This window comes from Saimiri boliviensis, chromosome 3, assembly GCF_048565385.1.
Source record: "Saimiri boliviensis isolate mSaiBol1 chromosome 3, mSaiBol1.pri, whole genome shotgun sequence".
NCBI classification, from domain to species: Eukaryota; Metazoa; Chordata; class Mammalia; order Primates; family Cebidae; genus Saimiri; species Saimiri boliviensis.
In genome coordinates, this window is record NC_133451.1 from 38,099,200 (window position 1) to 38,118,392 (window position 19,193).

The window sequence follows — 19,193 nt, forward strand, 5'->3', positions numbered from 1 at the left end:
CCTTAGCCTCCCAAAGTGGTGGGATTACAGGCATCAACCACTGTGCCAGCCTTGCATAATAATTTTCTTGAACTAAAATTTGGGATTCGGCCAAACATGGTGGCTCACACCTATACGCCCAAGCACTTTTAGGAGTCCGAGGCAGAAGGACTGTTTGAGCCCAGGAGTTCAAGACCAGCGTGGGGGACATAGCTAGACCCCACCTCTACCAAAAAATCAAAAATCAGCTGGGCGTGGTAGCATGTGCCTGTTGTCCCAGCTACTCAGGAGGCTGAGGTGGGAGGACTGCTTAAGCCTGGATAGTTGAGGCCGCAGTCAGGCTGTGATCATACAACTGCACTCCAGCCTGGGCTCCAAAGTGAGACTCTTATTAAAAATTAATTAATTAATTAAAAATTAGAGATTAGAGAATTTTAGTTAAATTAAATAAAAAAATTAAAAATAAGATTACAGATCAAAGGATTTTAGTTAAGTTAGATGTATTAAATCGAAAAGTATTCCATTTTTCCATCCACAAAGTGCTGTGTTTTTTCATTCAAGTCTTCTTTCAAGCCTACCAATACATTTTTATAATTTTCTTAAACTAGGTAACATATATTAAGATTGTTCTATAATTTTGTGGAGAAGTTAATTTCTTATTGTATTTTCTAATTCTTTACTATTGGTATGTCAGAATGCTATTCACCTGTATGTGTTATTTTTCTTGATATGTGAGATTATAAAATTACCACGCGAAAACTCTAAATGTAGAAAAGGTATATACCTTATTGAAAATGTTCAAAACATTCAAAGAAGATTTGGGTCAATATGAAAGGCTACACAGAAAATCATGTGATTTTAATTCAGTGGTTACATACGAGTTAGTTACACACTCAAACTCTTGTCACTGATGCATTTTCATCTAATTTTTCCCATAATGAGAGAGAAGGAGACGCGTTGGTGACTGCAATAGGGCCACCTCCTTCAAATTACGTTGCTCTCTATGACCCACCCTAAGTCTCCCAGTTCAAGCTAATCATTGACAGAGCTTTACAATCACAAGCTTTTACTGAAGCTTTGATAAGACAGTCCAGCAGTTGGTGGCAAATGAAGCCAGGCTGTGCGGCAGGATCTCCAGGGAATGAATGGATTTTCTTCAGCACCGACGAAATGACCATACGCTATAGGAATACAATGTCCAACGGGGGACTGCAAAGATTTGTCATCCTGTCAGCACTTATTCTGCTACGAGCTGTGACTGGACTCTCTGGAGATGGAAGAGCTATATGGTCTAAAAATCCTAATTTTACTCCGGTAAATGAAAGTCAGCTGTTTCTCTATGACACTTTCCCTAAAAACTTTTTCTGGGGTGTTGGCACTGGAGCATTCCAAGTGGAAGAGAGTTGGAAGAAGGATGGAAAAGGACCTTCTATATGGGATCATTTCGTCCACACACACTTTAAAAACGTCAACAGCACGAATGGTTCCAGTGACAGTTACATTTTTCTGGAAAAAGACTTATCAGCCTTGGATTTTATAGGAGTTTCTTTTTATCAATTTTCAATTTCCTGGCCAAGGCTTTTCCCCGATGGGATAGTAACAGTTGCCAACGCAAAAGGTCTCCAGTACTACAATACTCTTCTGGACGCTCTAGTGCTTAGAAACATCGAACCTATAGTTACTTTATACCACTGGGATTTGCCTTTGGCGCTACAAGAAAAATATGGGGGGTGGAAAAATGATACCATAATAGACATCTTTAATGACTATGCCACATACTGTTTCCAGACGTTTGGGGACCGTGTCAAATATTGGATTACAATTCACAACCCATATCTAGTGGCTTGGCATGGGTATAGGACAGGTATCCATGCCCCTGGAGAGAAAGGAAATTTAGCAGCTGTCTACACTGTGGGACACAACTTGATCAAGGTACTGTACAGCTAGCTTCTTATTATAGCTTCAGAAAATACTAAGATATGTACCTTCTGTTTCATTGAAATCAAGGCAACTGATTTTAGGCTAATTCACAAGATCTATCCTCAAATTTTGTATTTCAGTTAGTGTATGTTTTATTTATCTAAGCTATTTTTAATGTATTAATCCAACTAGTTTCTTCAAAAGTTGCACTCTGAGGTTATTTTTAAGTCTATGATTACACACTACAGTGTGAAAATATGACCTTACTTTTATTCTGTGGGAACACAGTGCTTTTATAAATTTGATTGTTGGAATCCTTTTCTGACAACATGCAATCATTTCAGAATTATCTTAAGACACAACCATTTCAAGTATGTATTTGTTGTTAAGTATAGCTAACTTAGCTAACAAGTAAAAGTAAGTAAATAAGTAAGCTAAATATTTGTTAGCTAACTTATGCATATCAAATACAGAAATTTAAATATGCTTCACATTTGATTTTATTTGTGTTACATAACAAAAAAGAGAAGATTAATTGTTCTGGGAGTTAGACACATTTTTTTCCCATAAAAACTGGGAAGAATGTGCTCTACTAAAGCAATTTCCAAGCAGTGTATTTCAAAAGCTAGAGATTATGTTGAGAAATGTTAAAATTAGTAAAATGATAGTGAAAATGCAAGCAAAATAATAGGTGATACTTACTGAGTACTTATTATGTACTGCAGACTACATTAAGTATTTTACATGCATCGTCACAGTTGATCCTCTTAACAGCCTTATGAATTAGTCTTATTATTATTCCCATTTTAAAGATGAGAAAATCGAAGCTTAATGAGGTTAAATAATTTTCCCAAGGTTAAGGAGTAAAATACAGCTGTTGTGGACACGGAATTTTTTAAATGACAACATAATTAACACTAACTGTCTTCAGTAAGAATGTTTTGAAAAGAAGGCTCTTTCAGGAATTTTCCAGAGATTTAGCCTCACATTGAGGCTAGAATTGGATTTAACTTTTTGAGTCAGACGGTTTACTTGGGAAATATACGTTATTCAAAACACCAATCACATTTTTAAAATGAAAAAACTTTATCAACATAATTTTATAATGTGCTACAAAAAGTAATTGAATTATTAATAATCAAAAGCTAAATATACAGAAATGGAAAAAAACATAAAGCAGCATAAAATAATTCCATGTCTAAATTTGTACATACAAAAATATCTGCTACCACTTCTTTTCTTTTTGAAATTCCTGGATTATTACACACATGTATTATACTATGGTTTCAGACACATCTGCCCTTGCAGTAAACAGACTGCATTATGATTTCAAGGTCATTTGCACAACTTTGAATAGAGTTGTATATAGAACATATTAATGGGTGGGTATACTGTGATTTGACAAAATAAGACCTTGAAGGGGAGAAATTGTGTAGGTATTTAATAGTTATCAAGATGATGCATACAAAAATTAGAAAAATATTCCTTTCATTTAGTCCTTTTAATTATTATTATTATTATTATTATTATTTTAGACAGAGTCTCACTCTATCACCCAGGCTGGAGTGCAGTGGTGTGATCCTGGCTCACTGCAACCTCTGCTTCCTGGGTTCAAGTGATTCTTCAGCCTCAGCCTCCTGAGTAGCTGGGACTACAGGCATGTGCCACCATGCCCGGTTAATTTTTGTATTTTTAGTAGAGACAATTTCACTATGTTGGCCAGGCTGGTCTCAAACTCCTGACCCCATGATCTGCCCACCTTAGCCTTCCAAAGTGCTGAGATACAGGTGTGAGCCACTGCATCCGGCCAGTCCTTTTAACTATTAAAACAATCCATGCTTAGGCACATTTAAAAATATCAGATTGTACCAAAGGATCTAAAGTGAAAAAATTAAATCCCTCTCCCTCTCTCCACCTGATAATCCCAGGCCAAGGACGCTACTGTTAATAGTTTCTTATACATTCTTTTTAAAGTTTTCTATGCAAATACATGCATGAATATGTTTATTTAATCTTTGTATGAAGAAAAATATTCTAAATTGTTGAAAAGTCATTACCTGGAAAAATGTCAACAATTAGAGTTTTCATGAAAAATGTATTTTAAGGATTAATTTAAAGCCTTAAATTTGGCTGATAAGAATAAACAGGCAAAAAGCTTTAACTAACAGATAATGCTTTCAAACTTAGCTGATAAACTGACATATTTTCAGATGTTTTTTCATTGTCCTCTAATTTAAGAGAATCTCTGCCTTTAACACAAAATTACCACTTTCTGATAGTGAGATAAATTTTATTCTTTAAATGGAGGGATATTTTTTCAACTATTGTGTTTTCCAAATAATGTTTTTATTGCCTTAATATTTCTAAATCACTAGACTAAATAAATGGTGTGAGGGGTCCTTGAAATCACTCAGAAAGTGAAATACGAGGCATGACCCAGTGACTTATAGCACTAAAGAAATCTTGCAATGATTTGGTAGCCTGAGGTGAACTTGTTTTTCCCACTTGTCCCTTCGCTATCTTGACTTTCATGTAGAAAACATAAATCTGATATTTTATGTTGCAATGAAGTCTTTCTTCCTTATCCTGCCCCCTTGTGACCCAGAAGAAGCATTCTTTAGGAATCGTTTTTTGACCAAAAACATTTATGGAGCTACACAAGCCTAATATAAAACTGAATTCCGTGGAGGGTGGGGGGTTTGGGACCCCTTCATTCCCTTCTTCTCAGATAGAGAAAATATTTCATACTGGCTATTGGGGTCCTTGTTGTTCCAGAATGATCTGGAAAACTCCATCTCGGTTTGAAATGTCCCCGTTTGGAGGAAACCTGAAAGGTCCAGAGGGTCCCAAGACTGACTTGCAAAGATTCCACTTCAGTGCAGATCTAGGGAGTACCTTAATGCAAGTCTAAGACTCAGGCCAAAAATTTCCATAATCACACCTACAATGGGTGCTTCAACTCTAAGTTTTTAACAGTATTTGAAATAGAATGAGAATGCGTTTTTTTGGCTTGGCCTTTTTTTTTTTTTTTTTTTTTTTTTTTTTTTGTCTTTTTGTTTTTTTCCTTTTGTGGAGAATGGGGTCTCGCTATATTGCCCAGGCAAGTCTTGAACTCCTGGGCTCAAGCTATCCTCCCGTGTCTGCCTCCCCAGGAGCTGGAATTACAGGCGTGAGCCACAGCACCCGGCTGGCTTGGCCATTTTTAAGCAAGGTAATCATCACTTTAAATATCATCTATAGGCCCGGCACAGTTGCTCATTTCTGTAATCCCAGCACCTTGGAAGGCCAAGACTGGAGGATTGCTTGAGCCTAAGAGTCAAGACCAACCTGGGCAACGTAGCAAAACCTCAATCTCTATTTAAAAAGAAAAAGAAAAAAGAAATAATATCTATATATTCTAAGTGAACTAATTCGAGAATAGAAAACCAAATACCATGTGTTCTCTCCTATGGGTATACCAAGCTTATGTGTGCTTTTGCATACTCATAGCTTAGCTCCTGCTATATAACAATGATATAATGGAGTAAGTATACAGACTATACCTATATACAGAAGGATATAATGAACTTTGGAGGCTCAGAAGGGGAAGCTGGGAGGGGAGTAAGGGATTTAAAAACTACATGTTGGGTACAGTGTATGCTCCTCTGGTGACGGGTGCACTAAACTCTCAGACTTCACCACCATACAATTCATCCATGTAACCAAAAACCAGTTGTACCCCAAAAGTTATTGACATTTTAAAGATATTTTTAAAAAGAGAACTATTATGAACATTTGCATTCCAAAAGGACATAAATATCTATACTCTTTGCAACAAACTTGCCAGGTAACTATTATCCTCATCTTACAGTGTGATCTTCTGAACATGCATCACATTGCTCCCCTATGTAAAATCCATTAGTGGCTCCCCCACGTTTGGGGGATAAAGTCTCGATTTTTCACCAGGACCTTTGAGACGCAATTCCCAGCCTCCTTCCTGGCTACTCTCCCATCCTCTTGTACTTCATGTTCTATCATAACACACAACTGCCGGTGTCTCAATCTCTCCACCCAGCCTCCACGATCCCGCTCTGTCTAGCTAAACTGTCCTCTTTACTTGGTGATGGTTACCCCACCCAAGTTGTTCTTGCCTATGTAGGGTTCAAGTGCCCCTTCTGTGGCCTCCCGTAAGAAAGGCTTGTTTCTAGCTTAGTACTCACACAATATGATACCTTTCCATCTCCCCAACTAGACTGAGAATTCTATCAAAGGAGAAACAATTTTATTTATTTATTTATTTATTTATTTAGACGGAGTCTCTCTGTGGCCAGGCTGGAGCGCAGTGGTGCAATCTCAGCTCACTGCAACCTCCACCTCCCAGGTTCAAGCAATTCTCCTGCTTCAGCCCCCCAAGTAGCTGGGATTACAGGCATTCACCACCAACGCCCAGCTAATTTTTGCATTTTTAGTAGAGACAAGGTTTCACCATGTTAGCCAGAATGGTCTCTATCTCCGTGATCTGCTCACCTCAGCCTCCCAAAGTGCTGGGATTACAGGTGTGAGCCACTGTGCTCGGGCTCGCCAGGAGAGACAATTTTTAAATTTGCCTTTATGTTCTCAGCACGTAGCACAGAATATTTGTACATGTTAGGTTTAAATGTTGGTTAAATGAGTGGTTTAGGACTTTCTTTTTTTTTTTTTTTTTTTTTTTTTTTTGAGACAGAGTCTTGCTCTGTTGCCAGGCGCCAGGCTGGAGTACAGTAGCAGGATCTCAGCTTACTGCAACCTCTGCCTCCCTGGTTCAAGCAATTCTCCTGCCTCAGCCTCCCAAGTAGCTGGGACTACAGGCGCTTGCTGCCATGCCCAGCTAATATTTGTATTTTTTAGTAAAGACGGGGTTTCACCATGTTGGCCAGAATGGTCTCTATCTCTTGACCTCCCAAAGTGCTGGGATTATAGGCGCGAGCCACTGTACCTGGCGAATGGTTTAGGATTTCTATCTTAAATCCTGTAATCAAAATCCAATCTCAAGTTCAATCTTCATATTTCATTGCATCATTGCAAACTGTTGAAATATTACTTATATTAATTGAATAGTATATTAGTCAGAACCTTTTTGGTGGCAAGTGACAGAAATCTAATTTAAATTGGTTTAAGCAAAAAGGGACAATTTCCTGGCTCGGTAATGAGACCACAGGGAGGAATGGGCTCAGTAACCAGGAAGCCCTTTATGTCCGTCTCCCAAGTCCGTTTCTTCCTTGGGTTATGTCATTTTTTCCTTCATAGAGGAAAGATTTTTCTCTCTCAAGTTTAGTTTTTCAAATCCCAGAAACGTATTTGGTCTATTCAGCAAAACCATAAGGGTTCACATTAGTAAACGCAGTAATGTCTGTTTTCATTCTATTTTTAAATCAATAAATACCTGTAATAATTTAAATTTGTGCATTTCCCTTTTAGAATGAAACATTTGAGCGTCTCTGAGTAAACATGCACAGAGGTTTGGGAAGGTGAGTTTGCTCATGAGATGATAACTCATTCTGTTTATTACTCCACTAAATATTGCCAAAGCTGGGCACAGTTACTCATGCCTGCTGTAATCCCAGCACTTTGGGAAACTGAGGCAAGAAGATAGCTTGAGCCCAGGAGTTTGAGACCAACCTGGGCAACATAATGAAACCTTGTCTCTACAAAAAATAAAAAATCAGCTAAGTGTGGTGGCACATGCCTATAGTCCCAGCTACTTGGGAGGATGAGGTGGGAAGATCACTTCAGCCCTGGAGGTCGAGGCTGCAACGAGCTGTGATTGTGTCACTGCACTCCAACCTGGGTGACACAGCAAAACCCTGTCTCAGGAAAAAAGACCAAAACCAAAAATAAAACCAAACAAAAAGTACTGCCAGCTTCCATGACAGTTTTGACCATTTCATGATTTTAAAACCTTTATCTTTTACTAGTCATATTGGATTGAGGGAAAAATGTTATCTTTCATAGATAAATACTGTTTACATAGTACAAAGATTTCTCAAACCTGGTCATTATTGACATTTGGGGTCAGATAATTCTTTGCTCTGGTGGGCTGCCCTGTGCAATGCGGGAGTTTAGCAGCATCCAAACTCTACTATCTAGGCAGTAGCTCCCCCATTTTCAGTGTCGTGACAACCGAAAATGTCTCCAGATCTTTCCAAGTGTCCCCAGGCAGTCATAATTCCTCCCCCTCACTCCACTGTTGAAAATCACTGACTTATTCTATAGTAGACAACTGGTTAAAGACATGAAACACTGGGCCAGGCCCTGGGGCTCACACCTGTAATCCCCACACTTTGGGAGGCCAAGGTGGGTGGATCATGAGGTCAGGAGTTTGAGACCAGCCTGGCCAACATAGTGAAACCCCGTCTCTACCAAAAATAGCTGGGTATGGTGGAACGTACCTGTAGTCCCAGCTACTCAGGAGGCTGAGGCAGGAGAACTGCTTGAACCCGGGAGGCGGAGGTTGCAGTGAGCCGAGTTCTTGCCATTGCACTCCAGAGTGGGCAACAGAACGAGACTCCATCTCAAAAGACATGAAGCACAAAGAACAAAGGCACTGACATATAACCACTATGAGGTGCATAAAAATGATTATTTTACACAATTGCCTCAAGGAGATCTTCACCAGATCTATAAGTTGCATACAGAAATTCAAAATTAGTCGGGCGCGGTGGCTCATGCCTGTAATCCCAGCACTTTGGGAGGCTGAGGCGCATGGATCACAAGGTCAAGAGATAAAGACCATCCTGCTCAACATGGTGAAACCCCATCTCTACTAAAAATACAAAAAATTAGCTGGGCATGGTGGCGCATGCCTGTAATCCCAGCTACTCAGGAGGCTGAGGCAGGAGAATTGCCTGAACCCAGGAGGCGGAGGTTGCAGTGAGCCGAGATCGCGCCATTGCACTCCAGCCTGGGTAACAAGAGCGAAACTTCATCTCAAAAAAAAAAAAAAAAAAAAAAAAAAAATTCAAAATTAATGTACAGCCTATTCTGTTTTTAGAAAAGAAAGAGCATTTTAAAAATGTTAAAAGAGGAAATATATTTAATCATCAACATAATTACATCTAGTTTGGCTTTTCACATATCAAAAATAAAGGCTGTCCCCTCCTGTGTTTGCCTTATTTGTGAAATACTTGAAAGAGCTGCCCCCAAACCATTTTTCTTATATTAACCATTAGTTATTCATGAAGAAAACACTAAACTTACTTTTTAAAAAAATTTGTTCTTTTTTAAAAAGCGAAATTGGGCCAGGTGTGGTAGCTCACACCTGTAATCTCAGCACTTTGGAAGGCCGGGGCGGGTGGATCATGAGGTCACGAGTTTCAGACCAACCTAGCCAAGATGATGAAACCCCATTTCTACTAAAAAAAAAAAAAAAAAAAAAAAAAAAATCAGCCAGTCATGGTGGTAGGCACCTGTAATCCCAGCTACTCGGGAGGCTGTGGCAGGAGAATCACTTGAACCCTGGAGGCGGAGGTTGCAGTGAGCTGATTTTAAGGCCACTGCACTCTAGTCTGGGCGAAAGAGCAAGACTCCATCTCAAGCCGGGCGCAGTGGCTCACGCCTGTAATCCCAACACTTTGGGAGGCCAAGGCAGGTGGATCACCAGGTCAGGAGTTCAAGACCAGCCTGGCCAAAACGGTGAAACGCCGTCTCTACTAACAATACAAAAATTAGCTGGGTGTGGTGACAGGTGCCTATAATCTCAGCTACTCAGGAGGCTGGGGCAGGAGAATCACTTGAACCCAGGAGACAGAGGTTGCAGTGAGCCAAGATCATGCCACTGCACTCAAGCCTGAACGACACAGCAAGACTTTGTCTCAAAAAATAATAATAAAATAAAAATACAAAAATTAGCCAGGCACAGTGGCAGGCGCCTGTAATCTCAGCTATTTGGGAGGCTTGAACCTGGGAAGTGGAGCTTGCACTGAGCCAAGATTTTGCCACTGTACTCCAGCCTGGGTGACAGAGCAAGAGGGAGGAAAAAAAAAAGAGAGGAAAAAAAGAAAGCAAAATTTAAGAATTCAAACAAAATGTTACATAAGCAATTTTTATCCATTTTTGATGCTATAACATTGTGTTCCACAAAGTTTGTTGTGAAACCAGGGCAGTGGTTTGTTTGTTTTCTTTTTTGAGAAGGAGTGATTCTCATGCCTCAGCCTCCCAAGAAGCTGGGATTACATAGGCATGGGCCACCACTCACGGATAATTTTTGTATTTTTAGTAGAGATGGGGTTTCATCATGCTGGCCAGGCTGGTTTGGAACTCCGGGCCTCAGGTGATAGACCCGCCTCAGACTCTCAAAGTGCTGGGATTACAGGCGTGAGCCATTGCTCCTGGTCAGTTTGGTTTTTTATGTATCACTTTGTGTTCTATTTCTCTGATTTTTTGTTGTATACATATCTATATATCTCTAAGTATCATGATGTACTATTATTTACTAAAATATTTTTCTTTTAGAAATATATTTTGAGACCAGGTGCAGTGGTTCATGCCTATATTCTCAACATTTTGGGAGGTCGAGGCAGGAGGATTGCTTAAGCTCAGGAGTCCAAGGCTGCAGTGAGCTGTGATCCTGCCTCTGCACTCCAGCCTGGGTGACAGAGGGAGACTGCAGCTCTAAAAAAAAAATAACTTTTTAAAAATATTTAACTCATAGAATGCTTTTCCTTATTACATAATGAAAATAATTTAAATGATGTACATTATTTATTAGGTGGTAAAATGCCCAAATTTACGGTATGTATTATTAGCATTTTAAATATTTATTTATTCTATGAATATTCTAAGTTTATTTTTAAAAGGCTTAAAATACAACATTCAGCAAAATATATTTATATAAAATAAAATATATGTCAACACTTTTTACATTTTTTATTACCACACACAAATGAGGAAATGATATTTTAAATTCCTCATGGGTTTAAGACATTGCCTAATATTGTGAAAGAGGCTTTCAGGATAAGATATGTTAGGAAACCCTACTCTAGGTCAAGGCCTCGCCAACTTTTTTCTGAGCCTGGGATAAAACTGGATTTCTTCCCCATTTTTCCACTTATTTGAGTAACTTTGTCTTAGCATTTCTTGGCGTAATTCCTTCACAGAAACTCACACAATGATAGACACGTGTTAGGCATTCAATGCATAATGAAATTGATTACTTTCAATTTAAGGAAGATCCACCTTGTTCCAGAAAGGATTTAAACCGGCAACACCAACAACAAAAATGGATTGCGCACACACACACACACACACACACACGCATGAACATTAGTCTTTTCATGACATGCGAATCAATTAGATGTGTCTGTTTCTTTAAAATATTGGACATTAAAAACCCATCTCGAACCAAGCTGCAGAATTTTGATGACTATTAAAACTCAGTGATGTGTTGTTTATGAGGGTTTATTATATTATTGTTTCTATTTTTTTGTATCATGACAATTTTCATAATTAAAGTAAAAAATAAGTAACATAAGAAGGTAAAGAGAATATTTCACATTTAAAAATAAAAGACATTTTTCGGCCGGGCATGGTGGCTCACACCTGTAATCCAAGCACTTTGGAGACCAAGGCAGGAGGATCACCTGAGGTTGGGAGTTCAAGACCAGCCTGACCAACATGGTGAAATCCCGTCTTAAAAAAATAATAATAAAGAAAAAAATAATAAAAGACATTTTCCAACAAGAAACTAAAAAAAATTTATAAAAGAAAACAAAACAACCATCTTCATATAGTTACCTTCTTAAAGGCTCTGTTGAAATTCTTGAACAAAATGTACTATTTAAACTGCAAAACGAAGGGTCAGCCACAATGACTCATGCCTGTAATCCCAACACTTTTGAGAGGCTGAGGCAGGAGGATCACTTGAGTCCAGGAGTTCAAGATCAGCTTAGGCAACATAGCATTTTCTCTACAGAAAATAAAAATAAAAATCAGCCAGGCATGGTGGCATAAACCTGTAGTTTCAGCTACTGGGGAGGCTGAGGGAATCGAGCCCAAGAATTCAAGGTTAAAGCTATGACGGCACCACCAGACTCCAGCCTGGGTGACAGAGTGAGACCCTGTCTCAAAAAGTAAGAATAAAACTGCAAAAACAGCCATAAAAATGCCACGATTCGCATGATTAATAGCTAAGCCTTCTTTGCCAACAGACTGCTGTAACTGCTTTCTTGAACACGAATAAGGCTGCAGTGTTTCTTAGGCATATTTAAATAAACAAAATGTCTTTTTCTTTTTTTTTTCTTTTTTCTTTTTACCAGGGCCTCAGACACAGATGGTTGTTTGAACAAAATGTCATTTTTAAGACTCTTCTGCCCAATCCCCCACCAACGTCTTGAAGATGAAGTGTAATATTTTGAAAAGGAAATATTAGTAGCCTTTTTAGCTTGTCTTGGTTATATAGAAGCAAAATCTTCAAGGATTATCTGAAATTATTTTCTTTCATTGAAAAAAAGGAATTTTTAAAAACTCCCTTGGTAAAGTAGGGTTTCAAAACAATAACATATCATAATTAATTTGTGCTAAGTCTTACAGCTAAAAAATTAGCCAAGATTTTTTTTTTTTAACAAAGGATGGAAGAAAGAGGGTTTAAACAAACAACAAAACCTATTACTTTCTGCCTTCCATGACTTTCCCCTCCCACATTAAAAAAAAAATGTGTTTTTTTTTAAAGAAAGACCAGAGAAGGGTCTGAATTCTTAAAGTGAAAGACTGAGACAATTATTACAGGTAACATTTTGACATTCTATCATATTCTTTTAAATTATTGTTGGCCAGGCGCGGTGGCTCAAGCTTGTAACCCCAGCACTTTGGGAGGCCGAGGCGTGTGGATCACGAGGTCAAGAGATCGAGACCATCCTGGTCAACATGGTGAAACCCCGTCTCTACTAAAAATACAAAAAACTAGCTGGGCGTGGTGGCGCGTGCCTATAATCCCAGCTACTTAGGAGGCTGAAGCAGGAGAATTGCCTGAGCCCAGGAGGCAGAGGTTGCGGTGAGCCGAGATTGCGCCATTGCACTCCAGCCTGGGTAACAAGAGCGAAACTCCGTCTCAAAATAAATAAATAAATAAATAAATAAATAAATTATTATTATAAGAATTTTTAGGCCAGGCTTGGTGGCTCATGCCTTAATCCCAGCACTTTGGGAGGCTGAGGTGGGCTGGTCACAAGGTCAGGAGTTCGAGACCAGCCTGACCAACATGGTGAAACCCCATCTCTACTAAAACATAAAAAAATTAGCCAGGCATGGTGGCACGCACCTATAATCCCAGCTACTCAGGAGGCCGAGTCAGGAGAATCACTTGAACCCAGGAGGTGGAGGTTGCAGTGACCCTAGATCGTGTCACTGTACTCCAGCCTGGGCAACAGAGCAAGACTTTGTCTCAAAAAAAAAAAAACAGGAATTTTTATTGCATACATACTGTAATGTCAGAAACATACTAGCTACCTGTAATATATTATCTCATTTAATTCCCACATCAGCTCTGTCAGGTAGATGTTCTGAAACTCAGCTTACAATTGATGAAACTGAAGCCCAGAGAAATTTGCCCAAGGTTACATAGCAGTTAAGTATCAAAGCCAAAATTAAAGTCTAGTCTGTGTGAATCCAAGCTAGCAAGGTTTAATGACATAAATCAGCTGCCCTGCTTCAATGAAAAAAACAATTGACAGCTTCAAATCCCATGTCTGTCACTTGTTTTGATACTGTCTCAACAGATATTTTACTTCTCTTTGCTTATTAAAAGACCAAAACAATCGATCTGGGTATTTAATTTGTCCATGAAATCTGTGAACCATTTATCCCCTGACTCATATATTAAAAAACCGGGTTTTTCATTTGTTCCCATGATTTTAATTATTTGCTCAAAATTTAGCATCCTATCACTTATGTATGCCTTTGACAGTATCTTTTTTTTTTTAGGAGTCTCGCTCGGTCGCCCCATGCTGGAATGGTGCAGTGGTGCAATATCAGCTCACTGCAACCTCCACCTCCTGGGTTCAAGCAATTCTCCTGCCTCAGCCTCCCAAGTAGCTATGACTACAGGTGTGAGCCACCATGTCAACTAATTTTTGTGCTTTTAGTAGAGATGGGGTTTCACCTGTTGCCCAGGCTGATCTTGAACTCTTGACCTCAAGCAATCTGTCCACCTTGGCCTCCCAAAGTGCTAGGATTACAAGTGTGAGCAACTATGCCCGTCCATATTATTTAGAGTTAGCACAGTTCTTCATGTGATTAGCTAATGCATGGTACCAGCATATAATGCCAACCCATCTCCATCAGAATCTAAGACATCTCTAACAAAATACAGTATAAGAAATACTGATCTTCATCTGTCAACTTGATATGAAAAAAAAAAACAAACACTGATCAGGCCAGGCATGGTGGTTCACGCCTGTAATCTCAGCACTTTGGGAAGCTGAGGCAGGCAGATTACTTGAGGTCAGGAGTTCAAGATTAGCTTGGCCAACATGGTGAAACACTGTCTCTACTAAAAATACAAGTTAGCTGGGTGTAGTGGTGCAAGCTTGAAATCTCAGCTACTTGGGAGGCTGAGGCAGGAGAATTGCTTCAACCTGGGAGGCAGAAGTTGCAGTGAACTAGGATCACCCCACTGCACTCCAGCCTGGGTAACCAAGACTCTTTCTTTTTCTTTTTCTTTTTTTAATAATGTCATCTCATCTTTTTAGATACTCTGTTTCTAAAAAGAAAAAAGAAAAAAAGGAAATAACAAACACATTAAAACTATTATTATTATAGCTGTTTTTAACTAAGTTTGATAAATTAAGAAAACTGCTTGTGGAGATTGCCAAAGAGAGTTTCCATAACCAGAATACCATTGTTAGTTATAAGAGTCCTGTAAAAAAAAAAAATTTTTAAACTACAACTGGTATTCTAGAGAGCAATATTTACTTTTTCTAACCATTAAGCAGAAAAAGTTATACTTCAGTAAATGATTAACAAGAGTTTAAATAAATGTAATTATAAATGCTCAGAGAATAATATTGTGATCCTATTTAAACAGCTTGATTTGATACAAGTACTCTCATAACATGGAAAATTAGACCCAAATGGAGATCATAAAATATTTTAAATAATGGAAACAGAGCTGGACATGATGAAACTATCAACTGGGGAAAACTTTACCTGACTTTATAATATAAAATAAGTCATTTAATAACAAAAAAGTTTTGCTGAGAAAACTCAGCATTAGAAAATACCCTATTGTAGGCTGGGTATGGTAGCTCACACCTGTAATCCCAGCACGTTGGGAGGCCCAAAAAATGGGTGGATCATTTGATATCAGGAGTTCAAGACCAGCCTGGCCAGCATAGTGAAACCCCGTCTCAAAAATACAAGAAAAATAAGTTGGGCATGGTGGCGCATGCCTGTAATCCCAGCTACTTGGGAGGCTGAGGCAGGAGAACCATCTGAGCCCAAGAGATGGAAGTTGCAGTGAGCCAAGATCTCGCCACTACATTCCAGCCTGGGCGACAGAGTGACTCTATCTCAAAAAAAAAAAAAAAAAAAAAATTAGCTGGGCGTAGTGGCAGGTGCCTATAGTCCCAGCTACTCAGGAGGCTGAAGCAGGAACCCAGGAGGCAGAGGTTGCAGTGAGCCAAGATTGTGCCACTGCACGCCAACCTGGGCGACAAAACAAGAAAAAAATGGGGTGGGGTTAGGAAGTAAGGAGAAAGAGAACCTTTATTTTTAACAATGTCTTTCTATATTGTTTGAATGTTTTGCAATACAAATGCATTATTTTTGTAATTTAAAAAAGTTGGGTTGGGCATGGTCATTCATACCTGTAATCCCAGGTATGGAAAAAAAAATCTATTTTAAAACCAAAAGGTGTGATTAAAACTACTGAACATTAATAATTCTGTTGCTGAAAAGTAGTAGGGAAGCTGAGAATAGACCAGAACCTTCTAATTTACTGGCCAGTGAAGAGTGAATCACAGAAGTAATTAAAGTAATCCTTGGTTGATCTAGTAGTGTTACTTGAAAATGTTTTTTGATAACCTTGAGGTTGGTGAAAGCCAGGATCTTTTAGTATTGCGGGGAGTTCCTTGCTTGGGTCATATCTTGACCAGAGATTACATGACCAAAGTCTTAAGTAAAGGGCCAGAGTCTCCTGTTACGGGTTTTTCTTTCACATTAATTATGTAGAATCCATGACTCCTCCTTACATTGTTTTGAACATGAACATATTATTATAGAGGACAAAATATTCCTTACTATAGAATGAAATTCAGAGTAGCTGAACTTTACATTTAAGTCTGTTTTTCCTTTGAGAATTTTGGAAGTGGGGAGAAGCTGAAGAGTGATAGCCTAGAACAATTCAAGTCACTGACTGTTTCAACCAATACCCTTGACTTTTTTTTTTTTTTTTTTTTTTTTTCGAGATAGGATCTTATTCTGTTGCCCAGGCTGGAGTGCAGTGGCACGATCATGGCTCACTGCAGCCTCAACTTCCTGGACTCAAGTGATCCTCCTGCCTCAGCCTCCCAAGTAGCTGGGACTACAGGCACCCCCAGCTAACATTTTTAGTTTTTGTAGAGACAAGGTCTGGCTCTTGTTGCCCAGACTGATCTTGAACTCCTGGGTTCAAATGATCCTCCGACTTCAGCCTTCTGAAGTGCTGGGATTACAGGTATGAATGACTATGCCCAACCCAACTTTTTTAAATTACAAAAATAATGCATTTGTATTGCAAAACATTCAAACAATATAGAAAGACATTGTTAAAAATAAAGGTTCTCTTTCACCTTACTCCCTAACCCCACACCATGGAAGTAACCACTGCTAGCAATTTGTTCAATGTCCAATTTTTTTCTATGCATATGTACACATAAACATTTACATATATATATAGTGATTTCTGAATCATATTATTACATTTAGTTTCAGTTATTTCTGAATAATCAAAATGTAAAAGCATACTATTTTTATATCACTCATTTCTGTATTTTCTCCTGTTAAACATCACAGGTCACCCGAAGGCAGGGACTACCTTGCTTTTCTGAATGTCTATTACAGTGCCTTGTATTTGTTAAATAAATGTTTGTAGATGTGAATAATCAAAGTAAATAGATGAAGAGTGTCAAAAGGGATAAAATAATAGCCAGAGGTTGAAGGAAACTTAGACAAATAAAAATGACTTACCTAAACATGTTTTTGCTAATGTATATAACTTTGTGCAATGAACAGAATGAAATATAATGTAATGCTGATGAGTTCTCCATTTGAGATCTCCATTTTGAGTTTCGAGGGGCACCCCAGTCAAAACCATGACTCCGGCCAAGCACAGTGGCTCATGCCTGTAGTCCCAGTAGTTTAGGAGGCCGAGGTGGGCAGATCACTCAAGGTCAGGAGTTCAAGACCAGCCTGGCCAACATGGCAAAACCCCATCTCTACTAAAAATACAAAAAAAAAATTAGCTGGGCTTGGTGGTCCAGTTAATAACCCCAGCTACTCGGGAGGTTGAGGCAGGAGAATTGCTTGAACCTGGGAGATGGAGGTTGCTGTGAGCTGAGATCCCAGGCTAGGCAACAGAACGAAACTCCATAAAAAAAAAAAGGGTCTCGCTTAGTCGACCAGACTGGAGCTCACTGGCAGTCATTTCACTGCAACCTCTGCCCTCCAGGCTCAAGCAATTCTCCTGCCGTAGCCTCTCAAGTTGCTGGGATTACAGACATGTGCCGCTACCACCCAGCTAATTTTTGCATTTTTAGTAGAGACGGTTTCACCATGTTGGCCAGGATGGTCTGGAACTCCTGACCTCAAATGATCCACCCACCTTGGCCTCCCAAAGTGTTAGAATCACGTGCCTGGCTGTCTCTGTCTCTTAGAGGCTTTCTCAGCCTATTGTCCCTTGGTTTTATGACATGTCTGTTACATACCCCTTGCATTTTCACAGCCTGTTCTATCACCTTTGGATCTATGGTGTAAAAGTGTGTTTTAAAGGCACATAATTTAATTTGCATGATATCCTGGAATGACAGTGAACTAGAAAGCTGAAGGACTTAGTTCTACTTCTAGCTTTGCCACTAACCGACACCTTGGGCAATTATTTGGGGGAGAGGGAGGTTCAGCTTCTTCATCTATAATAGAAAAATTTTAAAAGTTGAACAAAATGATCTCTGAGGTCCATACTCTACCTCTAATTGGCATGCAAGAGCACATGGGGCGATACAGCCTGGGCCTGATTCACCTTGCACAAGTTACCTAACCTCTCCACCTCCTGGTTTCCTCTCCTCTAAGTGGGAATGATCACAGTACCTACCTCGCAGGATTTCAGTGAGAGTTAGATGAGAGTACACACATAGCACCTGGAACAGTGCCCAGCACATTCGGTACTAGATATATGCTAGCTCTTATTACTATTTATATTATTCAATTTCTTTTTTTTTTTTTCTTTTTTTTTCTTTTTTTACGGACAGGGTTTCACCAGGTTGGCCAGGCTGGTGTTGAACTCCTAACCTCAAGGGATCCACCCGACTCGGCCTCCCAAAGTGCCAAGATTACAGGCGTGAGCCACCATGCCCAGCCTATATTATTCAATTTCTATGGCTCTTATTTCCATCACTCTTCTGTTATATTGAGTTATGAAAATCACTCATCTTGGCCGGACATGGTGGCTCACACCTGTAATCCCAGCACTTTGGGAGGCTGAGGCAGGTGGATCACCAGGTTAGGAGTTCTAGACCAGCCTGGCCAACATGGTGAAGTCCCGTCTCTAAAAATAAAAAAGAAAAGAAAAAGAAAAAAATTAAAAAATAAAGAAAATCACTCATCTCTAAGGACCATTTAATTACTGCTGGGTTGAATGCCATGCTGTTCTAAATGCTATACAGATAAGCATCTCTGCTCTTTCAGTCTAATTTTTTTTTTTTTTTTTTTTTTTTTTTTTTTTTGAGACAGAGGCTTGCTCTCTCACCCAGGCTGGAGTGCAGTGGTATGTTCTCGGCTCACTGCAACCTCCACCTCCCAGATTCAAGAGATTCTCCTGCCTCCTGAGTAGAGTAACTGGGACTACAGGCATATCCCACCATGCCTGGCTGATTTTTGTGGGGTTTTTTTTTGTTTTTTTTTTTTTAAGAGATGGGGTTTCACTGTATTAGCCATAATGGTCTCGATCTCCTTACCTTGTGATCCACGACCTTAGCTCCCCAAAGTGCTGACATTACAAGCGTAAGCCATCATACCCAGCTGATTTTTGTATTTTTAGTAGAGACGGGGTTTCACCATGTTGGCCAGGCTGGTCTCGAACTCCTGACCTC

General features: G+C 39.3%; 1 protein-coding gene across 1 annotated transcript in view; it reads left to right on the forward strand.

Moving 5' to 3' along the window:
• The first annotated feature begins 1,078 nt into the window (after positions 1–1,078).
• The window catches only part of KLB (klotho beta), a 49,354-nt gene continuing 31,239 nt past the window's right edge, over positions 1,079–19,193 (forward strand). Inside the window, exon 1 of the mRNA XM_003927522.4 lies at positions 1,079–1,911. Coding sequence (XP_003927571.2) covers positions 1,087–1,911 — 825 coding nt within the window. The 5' untranslated portion in view covers positions 1,079–1,086. The remainder of the gene's footprint in view (positions 1,912–19,193) is intronic.